This window comes from Vicugna pacos, chromosome 6 (assembly GCF_048564905.1).
Source record: "Vicugna pacos chromosome 6, VicPac4, whole genome shotgun sequence".
Lineage (NCBI taxonomy): Eukaryota > Metazoa > Chordata > Mammalia > Artiodactyla > Camelidae > Vicugna > Vicugna pacos.
The window spans coordinates 63,316,346-63,330,602 of record NC_132992.1 but is presented as its reverse complement, the minus strand read 5'-3'; the positions used below and the strand labels follow the sequence as shown (position 1 = coordinate 63,330,602).

At 41.7% G+C, this 14,257-nt stretch overlaps 1 protein-coding gene across 13 annotated transcripts in view; it reads right to left on the bottom strand.

Annotated features, from left to right (window-relative positions):
- Positions 1-14,257, bottom strand: part of SYNE2 (spectrin repeat containing nuclear envelope protein 2) — a 288,222-nt gene that overhangs the window by 27,353 nt on the left and 246,612 nt on the right. For all 13 annotated transcript variants that reach the window (XM_072963192.1, XM_072963191.1, XM_072963196.1 and 10 more), the window contains 3 exons: positions 10,306-10,461; positions 8,082-8,240; positions 7,393-7,559 (listed from right to left, as the gene is read on the bottom strand). In XM_072963192.1, the coding sequence (XP_072819293.1) occupies positions 7,393-7,559; positions 8,082-8,240; positions 10,306-10,461 (482 nt within the window). The remainder of the gene's footprint in view (positions 1-7,392; positions 7,560-8,081; positions 8,241-10,305; positions 10,462-14,257) is intronic.

Genomic DNA, 14,257 nt, shown 5'->3' with positions numbered 1-14,257 from the left:
TAACCGTCTTTACAGTAAGACAATCAGTTACTACAAGATCTTGAAGCCCTGATTTGAGGGTACCGACATGACAATACATTTGAGCTAATCGCCTCTTTGAAGCATTTATGTTGCCGGAGGACTTCCATTTTCCGCACAGCATAATCACTTCTCTCCCCTGCTTGTCAAAGACTGGCTGCAGACACCACACGCATGCTGACACTGGGAAAGAACCCATCCCCCGATGGCTGAGCGCACGCACTCCGTAGCCACCATCTCATCTGTAATTTCTATTGTAACCAACATGAGAGCGCGAGACAGCGAGACACAGAGACACCAGCCAGCCGCCCCTCGTATGCAGAGCTGATGGCTGAAATGGCACTTACTGTTGATGAGAAAAAATCATTCCTCAGGTTGGGCGAAACCTCCAAGTTCCCGGCTGCACCTCCACCTCCCAGGGACGCGGCGGCCCCTCCCCCGCCCGGCGCCGCTCCATTCACTGGTTCAGCATCTTCCGCAGGCCGCCCTCCCGCCGGCTCCCGTGGGCACGGCTCGCCCGCCGCCGCAGAGCAGTGCCCATGGGCAAGGAAGAGACTTGCTTGTGTGCTAACTGCAATTTTTTAATCTCAGTTTTCTCCCTTCCAATAAACAAATATCTCTAGCTCTTGCCTCTCTGACACGACACACACACGTCTTTGTTCTGACGCTACAGGACTGCAATGCTGGAGAAAGAAAGTCCCAGTGGTATCTTGGCTATGGGTTATTTATGAAGTGCTATAAACCCAGGGAAGAAACATTTAGATTTGGGGCACGGAAGAGAAGATTTCTGTTCTCGTCAAATTAAATGTCTCTGTTTCAGGTTTAAAAGCAATGGTGAAATCTGAAGTCCCTAAGTCCAACAGAAGTGCCTTCCTCCTTTCCTCCCAAAGAAGAAATTTCCCCGGGGAGGTTTTCTGCCCCACCTTTTTAGTCCTGTGCATCCTGGTTTAGGAGGGGCAGAGAGTTCACTTAGTCCATTCCTTTGCTTTTTTATTTTTCCAGAAAAAATTCTATCTTGTAGTACAAATGGAGTTCAAGACTTTGTAGAGGAAGAAATTTTGCAGTTTCCCTTGCTAGCTCCTCCTAGGGTTTACCATAATGTATCTGAGAATTCCTCCAAAAAGGAAAAAAAAAAAAAAGAATATTCCTCCACATCCCTAACTACGGTTCTCTACATGATCCTGAGTGGCTCTGCTTAGCAGTGCACCCTCGCTTTGTGTCCAAGCCCCTTTTAGGCTCAGTCTCAGCCTTATTTGAAGACTTGATGATACTGGTCATTTCTCATGGGTCTTTAAAGCCCAATGTTTAGTCATTATTACATCTCCACCTTGAAACACAGCAAGCACATTTTAGACCATTGAAATTAGGAGTACAGATTTGGAAATAGTTCTCCCCAAATGCAGCATCTGACCAGCTTGGGTCCACATGCTTGGCTGTCCCTGGTGACCCCAAGGCACAGTACATGGGACCTGCCTGATGCTGGACACCAGGCTATTGACCGCTCACTGCCCTGTGATGGCTGCTGTCTTCTTGGGGAAGCTCCTCGACCCTTGGGAAGGCACTTCTGCAGGGCTCGGGGACAGCAGTCATCTGTTCCAGAGGTAGACGGATGGGGCTAACGAGAAGGAAAAAGTAAAGAGGGGAGGCCGACCTCACATTTAGCTCTCCCTATGCTAAAAACCTGTAAGTCCTTCCAGTTCTACTGGATCAGGCAAGCTGCTAAGACCAGAACAAGTCAACTCTATGACTAGCAGCATTGTTTGGTCTTCCAGAATAACCTTGAGAAAATACAGATAAAGGAAGAGCAATGAAAAACGTATCAGTTTTAAAAGGCACACATCTCCCTGCTCATTCTTCAAGGGATGGAAAAACAATCTTAACACATGGTTGCCATGGTAATAACTGCTGAGTGTAAATGACAACATTTTAATTGCTACTCTTGTAAAGCAGGTGGGCTTTTCATATTGGTAGGTAAAATGTGAAAATTACACTTGGTTAAAAAGTTTTTTCATAGACTTGATCCTTCTGATAGCAAGAGAGCTATGTAGTCTAAAGAGGAAGGGACCATATGGTATTATGTCCGAGTACATCCTTCCTTCATAATGTCGGCTTAAGGATGCCAAGTCCATCAATGATACTACCCTCAAAGAGAAATTAGTAGAAAGGTAGTAACAATCATGACGTTTTTTAAGGAAAAAAAGCTCCCATATTCTTTTTTCCATAATTAACATTAAGAAAATACACATTAAAAAAAAATCACTGATGATGCCAACCCCAACAGATGCCAATGTAAACACTCTGAGGTATGTCTTTCCACTGAGCTGTCTTGTGTTTCAGGCACTGAAAGCTGTGACTAGATCATTCTCACAGGCTACTACAAAGAGTCTTTAAAAAAGGGCCCCCCAACCCCATGTCCCTGAAGAGGCTCTGCCAAGACGAACAACCAGACAGAGTCACTCACTGAGGACACAGGGCCCCTGTGTCATGGGGCACAGCAGAGGCTGTGATGAATGAAATGAGGAGGGGATTTGGGGAAACAAAAGGAGATGGATTTTTAAGGCGTTCAACTATTGTGATTTTGAAATCAAGGGTAGGTGAGATTATGTGTTGAGCTGAGGCTTTCTTTGGCATCAGTCCCATTGAAGGGACGATGACCGGGGACCCTCTTTGCAGAGCTGTGGTCTGTGCTGAAACAAGTCAACTTCACATCCTCTGGCCCATCACCCATCACCCTGGGTCTAAACTGTTCTTCTTAATAGATAACTTAGCTTTCTCCAAAACCCAGGCTCAAACATATCGGTAGTTCTGCAAAACGACTTCTGTGACTTAGCCATCTCTCCTGCATTCAGGTTTCTCTGGGTCACTTTTCAAAGATACTATCTAAGAAAGAGAAAGAGCCAACAGCTACAATGAAAAAAATTAACTTTTCATTTAATCTGTCCATAAGCATAGTAGGATACACTTAATATTTGTCATCAAATCAGACTGGGTTCCAGAATAATCACACCATTCCCAAAAAACATAGTGCTCCAAATGGGCTTTCTGTTGAAGAAATTAATAGTGTGTTTTATAAGAGTTCAGATGACATAAATCTAAGAAGCTGCCCAAGGGCCCACGAGAAATGCTAAAAGCTCCTGTGGCAATTCAATGGAGAGCAAGTTCTGTGAATTTTAATGCCAACATGAGGGACTGTGTGACCTTATATGAGGAAGTCAGCATTAAGACTGACGTAGGCACCCCAACCCCCTCGATTCTTTGGTTATTTTAGGAGATGTGTCCTTTAGACTGTTTGCTTTAAGGCTTTTACAGAAGCTGGAAAACATTTTACAAGCAGAGGGAAAACAGTGCTTTGGGTCTAAGCACCATCCCCACCCATCACATAGCCACACTGCACTGGAGGCCAAAAGCGCATGTGTATGGACACACCCATAGCTATCGTGGTGCTCTTTCATCCAGGACCTTGTACAGTTTAACAAGCAAACAGGCTCGCAGAGGCCACAAGACTTGGTCATGGTAAGTGGCAAATCCACCATGTCACCTCACCCTGCTGCTGGCTCTAGCTGTGTCCCCTGGGCCAGCACCATTGGCAACACCTGGCACTCTAATGTTAGAAATGCACATTCTTGGCCCCACCCAGACCCACGGAATCAGCAGCTCGGGGGGAGGGGTGTCCAGCCATCCATGTTCTCATGAGCTTTCCAGGGATTCCGATGCATGTTTGAGAACCACTGCTCTTGAGTAGACAGTAATTGAGTTCTAGGTTTTAGAAAATTCTAATAACCACTTTGAAAAGTCTCAAAGCTGCCAAGTGCTCTTCTGATGCATGGTACAGGGGGACAGAAAGACCCTGGCTCCGGCCCACCCTGTGCAGAACTTCTTCTGCCCCTGGCTCAGTTATCTACCCTCTCTGAACTGCCGCATCCTTCTCTGTGAAATGGAGAATACTGATCTTGTAGGGTTGTTGCAAGAATGAGATGAAATGATACAGAAAAATAAACAACACTGGTTTCTTCCCCTATCTACCTCATAATGGAGACTCCCGCCTGAAATGATCAGTAAACTTAATGTGCATTTAAGTAACCCTGTCCTCCATGTTTTAACAATTCTTTAAAATTTACCTCTATATTGCTGACAATGAACCCAAAACAATAGGCCTTTTTCCATTTTTTTCCCCTCCAGTGAATTAAACCTGATTTACTGAGATCTTAGACTTCTGAACACCATTCCCAGCCTTGAACTTAAAGGCTTGTAGTTAAAATCTTGAAGTCATGAAGCTCAGTACCTGTATAGGGTTTTCCTCCAAATCTTACCATTTTTAAAGAGAGATGCTGTCCCTGCCACAGGAGTGAAGCAGCACAATACTGTGAGCAGGAAAGAGCGGTTAAATGGTGTCTAGAATTCTTTGGGCAAATGAGGCCATTAGTGTATCCTGCAAGGCTGCAGGTTCTGGTCGGTGTGGTTCAAATTCTGCAGACTGTGTGCCCCCTTGTTTTCCTGATGGTGATGTGATCAGTGTCAGAGATTAGACGAGGAACTGATTCTACAGGAGGCCAATTTATGGCAGGTCCAAGTTTGCTGCCTCAAACCACAGATTCACCGGAAGTATAAACTCAACTGGGATTTTCCTTGACTGTCTGCCATCTGTCTCAGCCTGGTCTTTGCTTTAAGGTAAAATAAATTATTCCCTCACTATTCCCTCAGTTTTGAAGGGATTAGGGTCTCAATATGATCTACTCATTTCAAGGTAACAAACTAGAAGGATCTGGGGTAGCAGGGAGGCAATACAACTGTCTGAGTTCAAGTCCTGGTTGCCTCATGTGCTGGTAATGCAACTGTGGGCAAGTTACTTAACTTCCATGCCTCAGTTTCCTCATCTGTAAAAATGGGATAATGTTACCTACCTTTCCGAATTACAATGATTAAGTGAAATCATACATAAAAAGTACATTGTTAAGAACATAGCCAGTAGCCAATGTATTTGCTATTATTTCAACTCCTTATTTTGCCAGTTACTCCTTCCAAAAAGACCGCTGAAATTTCACCTGCTTTTTTTTGTTTCCCTCTTTCCCACCAAGGAATTGGCTAAAGACAGGCAGCCAGAGAGAAGGGAGGAAAGCAAATAGCCTGTTAAACTGAAGTGACATAACCAAAGCACAAATGATTAAGAATGAATCAGCACTCAGGTCTTCAGGAAGCATAACCTAGATCCTGCTCCTGAATGACCTAAGAACAGGTATGATGTCCTTATCCCCTTGGCCAGTGCCAGGTGCCCAAGAAGACTTAGAAGACAAAGACAGTGATGACAAAGACACATCAGACACAATTTCCCAACAGAAATGATCACATTCATACATACTGGAGCATTCATTCATTTCAACAGATATCTGAAGCACTGTTCTAAGTGCTAGAAATAAGATAAAGACTCTGGTCTCACAGAGGAAAGACCTCTCACTATTAGACATAACTGAGGGAATCCTCTTTCATTCAACCAGTGTGCTACTTAGGGTCTTAGGGAAAGACAATGATAATAACCACTGGATAAATGCTGGCTCCCATATGCCGGTTCTGGGCCAAATGCAAGACATGTGTTATGCATCCTCAGACACAAGTGGTGCTGTTAGACACGGTTTGCAAATTTTGAAACTGAGGCTTAGAAAGGATAAATCACTCCTTAAGTTTCCACGGTAAGTGGTAAAGTCAGGACTGGCTCAAAATCTGTGCCCTTAATCCTTACTTGGGTTACCACCATGGATTTCCATAGACTCTTTTTTTCAACTGGCAGTAAAGAGATTTTGAATTCAGCCCAGCTGAGGCTGCCAGCAAAGTCACCCTAGTATTAGTCTTCAACTGACCCTTCATAGCTGAAAAACTATGAACGACTCAGACTTTGTTTAGGAGGCCATGTCTTGAGTTGAGATTTAAGCTCTTCTAAGACTCAGCCCCAACCTACCTTTCTAAAAGCTTCATCTCCTGCACTTGAGACAATGAAGCTTCTTGTAACAGTTTTCTATACTGCTCTACCCTGTACCTTTTTGCTTACAATGTACATTTCTCCTTCTCGGCCACCCATAGCACTCGAGTCCTAACTCCCAATTTAGGCCCATCTGGGAACACCTCTCTTCTATGAGGCTCTTCCCAAACCCCACCCGCCACTGCAGGAACATGAGCTCTGAAGCCATTTGGCTTTACAGCTGCTCAGATGCCTGCTCCCATTAATAAAACTGACTCATCTTACTTCCTGTCTGTAATTCTCATAGCACTTATCCTGGTGCCTCTGCTGACTGAATCAGGTTCGCTTAATGCTTACAGTCAACAACGAGGTAAAGGGAACGCCAAATTATTGAGAGTATTTTATTTTCAGTATTCCCCAGTTCATTTACCTTACAGGTTTCTCCCGCACAGTCCACATATAAGTCCACATATCATATAAGTGTTCAAAACAGCTGAGCATTATTATGTAAAAGACTCACTCGGCCAATGGAAACAAAGCTGCATGAATGGCCCGAAAGCCAAGTGACTGCTCTTTGTGCGCCAGGTTACAACTGACAAATACTTTGGTGGGGGTCTGTCTTTGGACAGAGGATTTGAACACAGGACATTTCAAAGCTCTGAGTAGATTTGTCATCATTATTTCATGAAGAGAGATAAAATGATCAGTCTTGTTTCTGATGCACTGGAGAGCTTTGATTTATAGTCACAGCCCTGCCTCCTTGGTCCACACCTGAGGACCAGATGCCCACTGGGGACCGGCACGCCTAACACACACCTCCAGAGAAGCTGGGACTTGGGCGTGCCAAGCCCCTGTGGGTGGGGGCAGGGGGCGGTCAGGGACCTCCAGAAGCAGCATCTGGAAATCAGGCCTGTGTCCTTGACCTGCTTGTACTTGCCACACACAAGCAGAAACAGGCAGGCCTGGTTTCATCTGGGGGACACGGGAATCTAAGGCAGTATTAGAATTTCTAAATAATACCCCTTCAGTGGGGAGGCTATAGCTCAGTGGTAGACTGCGTGCTTAGCATGCATGAGGTCCTGGGTTCAAGCCCAGCACCTCTGTTAAAATAAATTAATAAACAAACCTAATTGCCCCCACAAAAAACCCCCAAAATAATAAATAATACGTCTTCAAGGACCAACTCTCATTAAACCTAGTCTAACTCATGTGAAATTTTCAGTTTAAAGAAAAAAATATTACAGTGAAACATATTAAAATATAATCTTCATGTTGTGTTGAAATAAGAATTTCCACTCTTTTGTACCAAACCTTGCCTCTATCTGTACGTTTGTAAAAGCGCGGGATTACCCCCTAGGAAGACTGGGCTCAGTTTCGAGATCTGTACCCAGGAAGCAGGAATCGATGTTTAGGCCATTTCTTACCTGGATCCAATGACGTCAAAAAGGTGCTGCCAACGGTCATTGATTTTATGTAGCTTGTCATCAATCTCAGCTGCTCTTGTCTTGTTGCTGGCCTTGATGAGACGGTCACCCATTTGCTTTAATTGAAGCTTGTTTTCACTGAACAAATTTATTTCCTCCATGCAGTCCTGGCAGAGGCACCAAAACACAAAGATGGAATCACCACCCAAAATTCGTCTCTTTGCCAGCTATATACACACAGTTGTGCCTCCTGAAATTTTTCAAAAAATAAAAACACTTCTCACACCCGTTAGTGCAGCTCTCCAGTGAGCAGCTAAAGACTCAAATGATGCTCACTGAGTGCACGTGCAATATAGCAGGCAGTAGTTACTTTCTTAATTCAAAAGCCCTGGTTTCCCTCACAGGTTTCCTCTGATCTAACCTACTTGGGAGCCAAGGACTAGTGAGTACTAATTGAGCCGAATAGATCAGCAAGAATTTTCCTGAGGTTTAACTGGGTGACATTTTGGGGGACTGTGGGAAGAATGTTCTTTCTTCCTTTCCCTGTGGGATGCCCACTTAGAATGACCCACATTTCCTGTCTCATTGGAAATGTACCTACAACATTGTACAGTTCTGAGCCTGGAAGTGAGGAGGGCAGAAAATACCATGGTAGTCATAACTGCACCTATCTGGGCACCCCAGCTTACCTTCTGTAGCTTTTCAATCATTTCTTCAATACTAATGTCTGCTGTCTGCAGAACTTTGTTTTCCATCTGCACCAGCCACGCACACAACTCTTTATTTTTTTCATTAAACACAATCCACGAATTGAGTCTGTCTTCTATCTCCTGTTTGCGTATAGCCACCTGGAAATGAAAATACATTTGGAAGCTGAGTACATGCAGGAAGGAAAGTTTTTCTCTTCCCTTTACCCCCATCAAAAGGACTAAGAAGTCATTCATTTTAATCAGTGGTCCTGTAAACATTGTGATGTTTCTGCCTTTTAAATCCCTGGGGTTTAACTTCAACAGAAGTGTCTTACACCTTGATGAATGGCATAAAAAGCAACAACAGCAAAATTGTACCTGAAGTGTAACTGACAAAAGGATTCGGTTTTATCCAATACATATCTATTATTATTGAGTTATATTAAAAACTAGAAACAGGAAAGAATATATTACACAGCATACAAATTTCTTCTGTTCCTTATTCTTTCAACACGCGTTTATTTACGGCTTGCTACATGCTAATTTATTACCTTTCTTAAAAATGATCAAGTCCTTATTCTTACTTAAAGTCAATGTTTTGCCCATTTAATTTAAAAACTATCACCTGGATCACAATATAAATCTACCATCTGTAATTCATATAGACCATGAAAATTAAAGTCATTTAAATGTTTTAGTGGTATATTTCAAAAACAAAGCAAAATAAAATAAAACACAATACATATCACTTATTTAATCCACCTTTCCAATGTGCACAATGGCTCTGCATGGGAACCATGGAAATGGAACCAAACACTGGCCTGCAGTGAGCAGGCTGATTCCAAAATACTCAAGTGCTCCTTTATGCATTAGCAACCCCTAAGCTGACATCATCAAAGGGTCTTCCTCCTTACAGGGTTCTATTTATTACTTAAATAAATAGAAATTTAAAGAATGCAAATCACCCTTTCTAAATGTACAAAAGTATTCCCAGGTCTCAGAAATCCTTAGAATCTTAGAGATAGGAGTAGCTAAGAGTTCTTTCCGTCAAGTTTGAACATCCCATTTTGCAAATGGGGAAACCAAGGCTGAATTCCCAGAGATTTCTCTGCTATGTACAAAAAACCCCTCTGCTCTTTCCATAGTGAGGCAAAAATATCTTAATGTTTGTACATCCACCCAACCAAATATGTTAAGAAGGCTCAAAAAACTATCCCTAAAAAAAAGTGTTTTCCTATTCCTCAGAGCACCTACTTAGCTTTTAAAAATCCTGGCACTTTCCACGGCGTCATTCTGGCTGGTTTCAAAATGGTAACGATTAGGAACACCTGGGCTCCAGTCTGCTTTTCAGGATACTTTCCACATATTCTAAGTATTCCCCTTCATACAAAATTTGAGTAAAAATTCTAAAAGGACTTTTAAAATTAAGGGTATATTGTGAACATTAAATACTAAGATAAAGAAGGGAAAACATTTTTTATTTTACTAAAATGCATTCAAAAGTTTCTGAGTTTCAACTTTTAATACATCTCTTAATTCACAAAAATGAACTTAAGGAATTTATTTTCCTTAGAATTAAATGTTTTTAAAACAAGGCTCTGTTGGAACCTTATAATTCCATCCTGATCCTGTCACAAACATACCCTCACCACAATCTAATTCTTAGTGAGCAGAAGTGATCCACTGAGATACTAAGTGTAGCAGCTAATCATTTCTTTTACAGAGTTTTAAAAACCAGCTACTTGAAATAAACACTGGACCGCATGTGAATGCAAAGTTCTCGGATAAAATGCCCCCGAGTCTGGCACCAAGTATGACTCCCACTGTTCGTTGGGCCCAGAACAGATACCGCTCCAAGGCCAGATGAGACCTCTTTGCTGAAGTCCTGATTCTAAGACAGGGACTGGTACGTGTCATCTGTACCAGACGAGAGCAGAGTGCACACAGCTGCTCAAAACTGCAATCCTCCCCTCCCCCCAACTTAAGGTGATTTTTTAAAAAGCTCATTAAAAGTGTGCAAAGTTCCAGCACTGAGGACTGGAGTAACAAAGGGTCAAATCTGTTAAACAGTGTTGCTGCCTTCTAAAGGAACAGTGGCCGGCCAGGGCTCCAACTGAAAAGGGCCTCCGGTTCAATGAAATTAAGCTCCTTTCTACTTTGTCTGGCCTTCGGAGACATTTCAATAAACACCAGAACAGCCGTGCCCTGCAGTGAGCTGACTTACTCTTAAGCAGAGGTCCTCCCATTGTCTGTGCAAATGCTCTATTTGCTCCTTCAAAACCATCACGTCTTCCACAAGAATGTGCTGGGTGAGGTCGGTCTTCATAGTGCGAAGTTCTTTCAAGTTCTGAGTCCAGTGAGCCAAAGACTTCTCTAGTTCCTGCATTTACACACAAGAAGGAAGGGGGGAGGAAAGAAAAAAAAGAAACCCTTCAACTCAGGCTGCTGTTGTTTCCAAACCTGTAGGCAAATCCTTTGATTGGACTCTGGGGGAGGGGAGGCCAGGAAAGGGGGCGGGACCTTCGCAATGAGAAACAGCCCAGGGCTGGCGTCTGCAGCTGTGGTTGGCCAACTCTCTCAAAGGAAAACTCTTTTCTACCTTTATTTTCACTTTCTCAGGTGTTTCAGGCTTTTATAGAATTCATTCTGTTTTAAAGTCAAATAGGTCTTTACTTAGAGGAAAGTGTTTTTGGAACCTAGTAATAATCTCTCTCTCACACACACAAGCATATTTTTAATCCTGAAACTGTTACGAAAATGTTGTGTAAAATGTGATTTGCCATGTTTAAAAATACCTAAGAAATGCATTGTTGCTGGGTGGTAATCATGTAACAACAGCTTCTGTTCAAAGGAAACTGTTTCAGTTAACTTTCAAAAAGAATGAATATAATCAAAGAAAAAAATAAATTCTTTCCGAATGATTGCCAGAGATGGGTTAGCAGAACATTTCCTCTGACCCTGGAAATACTTTTTCTCTTTTTAATGAAGTATTTGTCAAATAAATGTTTTGAATTCTAGGACTTAATTGAGGTAATTACTTTCATGACAGAGACGGTAAAATCAAACAGCCCAAACACTCAAGATTCTTACTGTGCTTCCAATTCTTTGTATGTTAGCACATTTTAAGGGTCTCTATTCATACCTGTCCACTGAAATCCGAAAGAAGAGACTATTTCCTTTATATCAGAAATAAGTCTGAGGGGTGGCAACAATAAAGATGTGCTAACTCTGATTGATTTTCAGAGTTCTAAAAGCTACACTGGCATGATTTCATAACTTGCCATCAAAGATTCACATTTAATAAGATGGTTCAGAGAAGTCTTTTCAAAGGTTGCATGGAGTTTAAGAAATACCATCTTTATCAGAAGAGAAATCATCACTCCAAATTTTTGTTTCCTAGTTTTAGCTTCACAAATCAAGTAGCATGGATGAGAGCAGATTCTGCAGTGGAACACTTTTACTAGCTCCATAACATAAGGAGGGAAAGTCACAAGTGGACGTTTGCCACTCACTAACTCAAAACTAGAGATCAAAAGACTGAACTTCAAGCAGTGTTTCCCGCTCAGAGGTGAGCCACAGGTGCCTGCCCAGAAGGAAGGCTCGTTTAAGGTACCCACTGCCAGGTTTAAATCAAGTTGGTTTGGATACTTGGTTTCTTCCTATAATTAAAAGGATAATTAACAGGTGTAGAGCTTTTGAATTTGGATGCATTATGATTCTTAATAAATACTGCCAGGCTGTATCATCAAAGGAAGGACTATCTTTCTCCACATACTGTTTAGTATTGAGTTTTATGTATTCTGGGGACAAGTTCAGTATGTGTAATGATCCCTAGTTACTGTTTAGATTTGTATTTCTTGGATTACTAGCCCGAAATGCTACCCACTCCATCTCCCTGATGCTTCCCGCAGATATATTTAATTCCTAAGGACACTTTCAGATCTTAGACACAGGTAATTCCCCAGAGGAGCCTTCTCTGAGTCATTGGATGAGGCTGGGACCCCTGTTTCACGCTCTCACAGCCCCCTGGTCCCTTTTCCCTCTACCACTCACCATGCTTACAGTTATTCACACACATATGTATGCACTTAGTGGGACTCTGGTTAACATGTGTCTCTTCAATAGTCTAGACTGTCAGTTCCACACTGGCTGGGGCCATGACAACATTGCTTACCAACGTGTTGCCCACCCGGCATCTATCCCGAGGCCTGGTGTACAGTAAGTCCTCAGATACCAACACGGATGATTGAAAGGAAAGAATCTGGCAGTGTATCTCAAAAGCTTTAAAATGTTCATAAATATTAAGGAAAAAAGCAAGGAATCAAACAATACCTAGAGTGAGGGCTACTGTGGAAGTTTATTAAGGCTGATGCTCACTTATTTGTATAAACATTTCACAAATCATGCTTCTGCGGGGGGAGGGTATAGCTCAAGTGACAGAGCACATGCTTGGCACGCATGAGGTCCTGGGTTCAATCGCCAGTACCTCCTCTAAGACTAAATACTAAGTAAACCTAATTACCTCCTCCAACCAATAAATAAATAAATAACTTAAAAACTTTAAAAACAAACAAACAAAAATCATGCTTCTGTTTTTAAGTCAAAATAGTTCAGGTCTGCTACCAAACTAATTGCAAAAGAGAACATCAGTCATTTGTTTTCCTTTCTTAATTTAACTAGGAAAATTTTCTATATTGCAAAAGTACCTATAAAATTCCAGCTGTCCCTATAACACATGATGTAAAACTTAAGAGTTGTTCGACTACATCAAGTGGTGCACTACACAGGCCTTGAACAGACTCTAATTTAGCACAACTGCCTTTAAGCTTTTGCCTGTGGACTCAGTTACTGTTGGGATTGTCAAGTCCCATTCTCTACTCTACCATTTGTGTAAAAAGAGGACCAAAAAATGAATGTGCATGTATGTGAATACTGGCCTGTAATATGCACAGAATATCTTTGGAAGAATACACAGCACATTGGTAACACTGATTGTCTCTCTGGAGAGAAACTGATAGGAGAAAAAGTTTCATGGGTACCTTTTGCACCTTCTGAATTGTGAACCATGTGACTACATTACTTATTCAAAGATTATTTTATGAAGACGTACAAACCTCCAGCTATAGGGATACAAATTATAGCATAAGGAATATGGTCAATAATATTGTAATAACTTTGGGGACAGATGGTTATTAGACTTGTCATGGTGACCATTTCATAATGTATGCAAATGTCAAGTTACTATGTAGCACACCTGAAACTAGCATAATGTTGTACATCAACAATATTCCAATAAAAAATCATTAAAAAAAAAACTGTCCTAAGGACTCAATTGTTTGACAGGTTTTATGAACACAGATGCCCACTATAGCAATGACAAGAAAAGGTAGTATATAAAATATATAAAGAAATCACACACACACACACATACACACACATGCATATAAACATGTAAAGCAATTTTTCTGCACATCAGCTTGGCTGTAACAGGAGTGTAATTTTCAAGAAAGAAAGTAAAAGGTCAGACTGGTCGAGAGATTAGGTATCTCCCCCAGGTGATTCAGGGATGATAAACACTGTCCTAGACAGGTTTCAAGTTACTTGGGATCTTTCTGGAATATGGATATAGGTTGGATGAACTCAATGCTCTTGGCCTCTCTCCTTGATTCTTTCCACTGAGAAACAGAATGCTGACACCATAGAACCTGAAAGGATCCTGGTGGACACGGAGACGTGTCCTACTTGGGAGAAATTATGCTTCCTCATGGGTTTATGGGTCACATTTGACACAGGTTTCCTGACTTGATAAAAGTAAACTCTATGTGTCAAATGAGAGAGTAATTTGAAATCCTCTTATCTGTTACTGAAGTCTAGGTTTAAACCAAAACACACAGAGATGATAAAAAACTTTGAAAATCAGGGATAGAGAGGAAACTGCTTAACCCAATAAAGGCATGTACTAACACATCACCACCAAAAAATCACATTTCATGGTGAAATGTTAGAATCATTCTCTTCAAAATCTGGAATGACACATAAGAGCCAGTTATCAATGCTTCTACAACACTGCTCTGAAGATACTGCCTGTGTAGACAGAACAGAATGGAAGTATAAGAATTAAAAGGAAGAAACTTTTTTAGTCATTATTCACCAATGGTGATTGTGTTCATAAACCC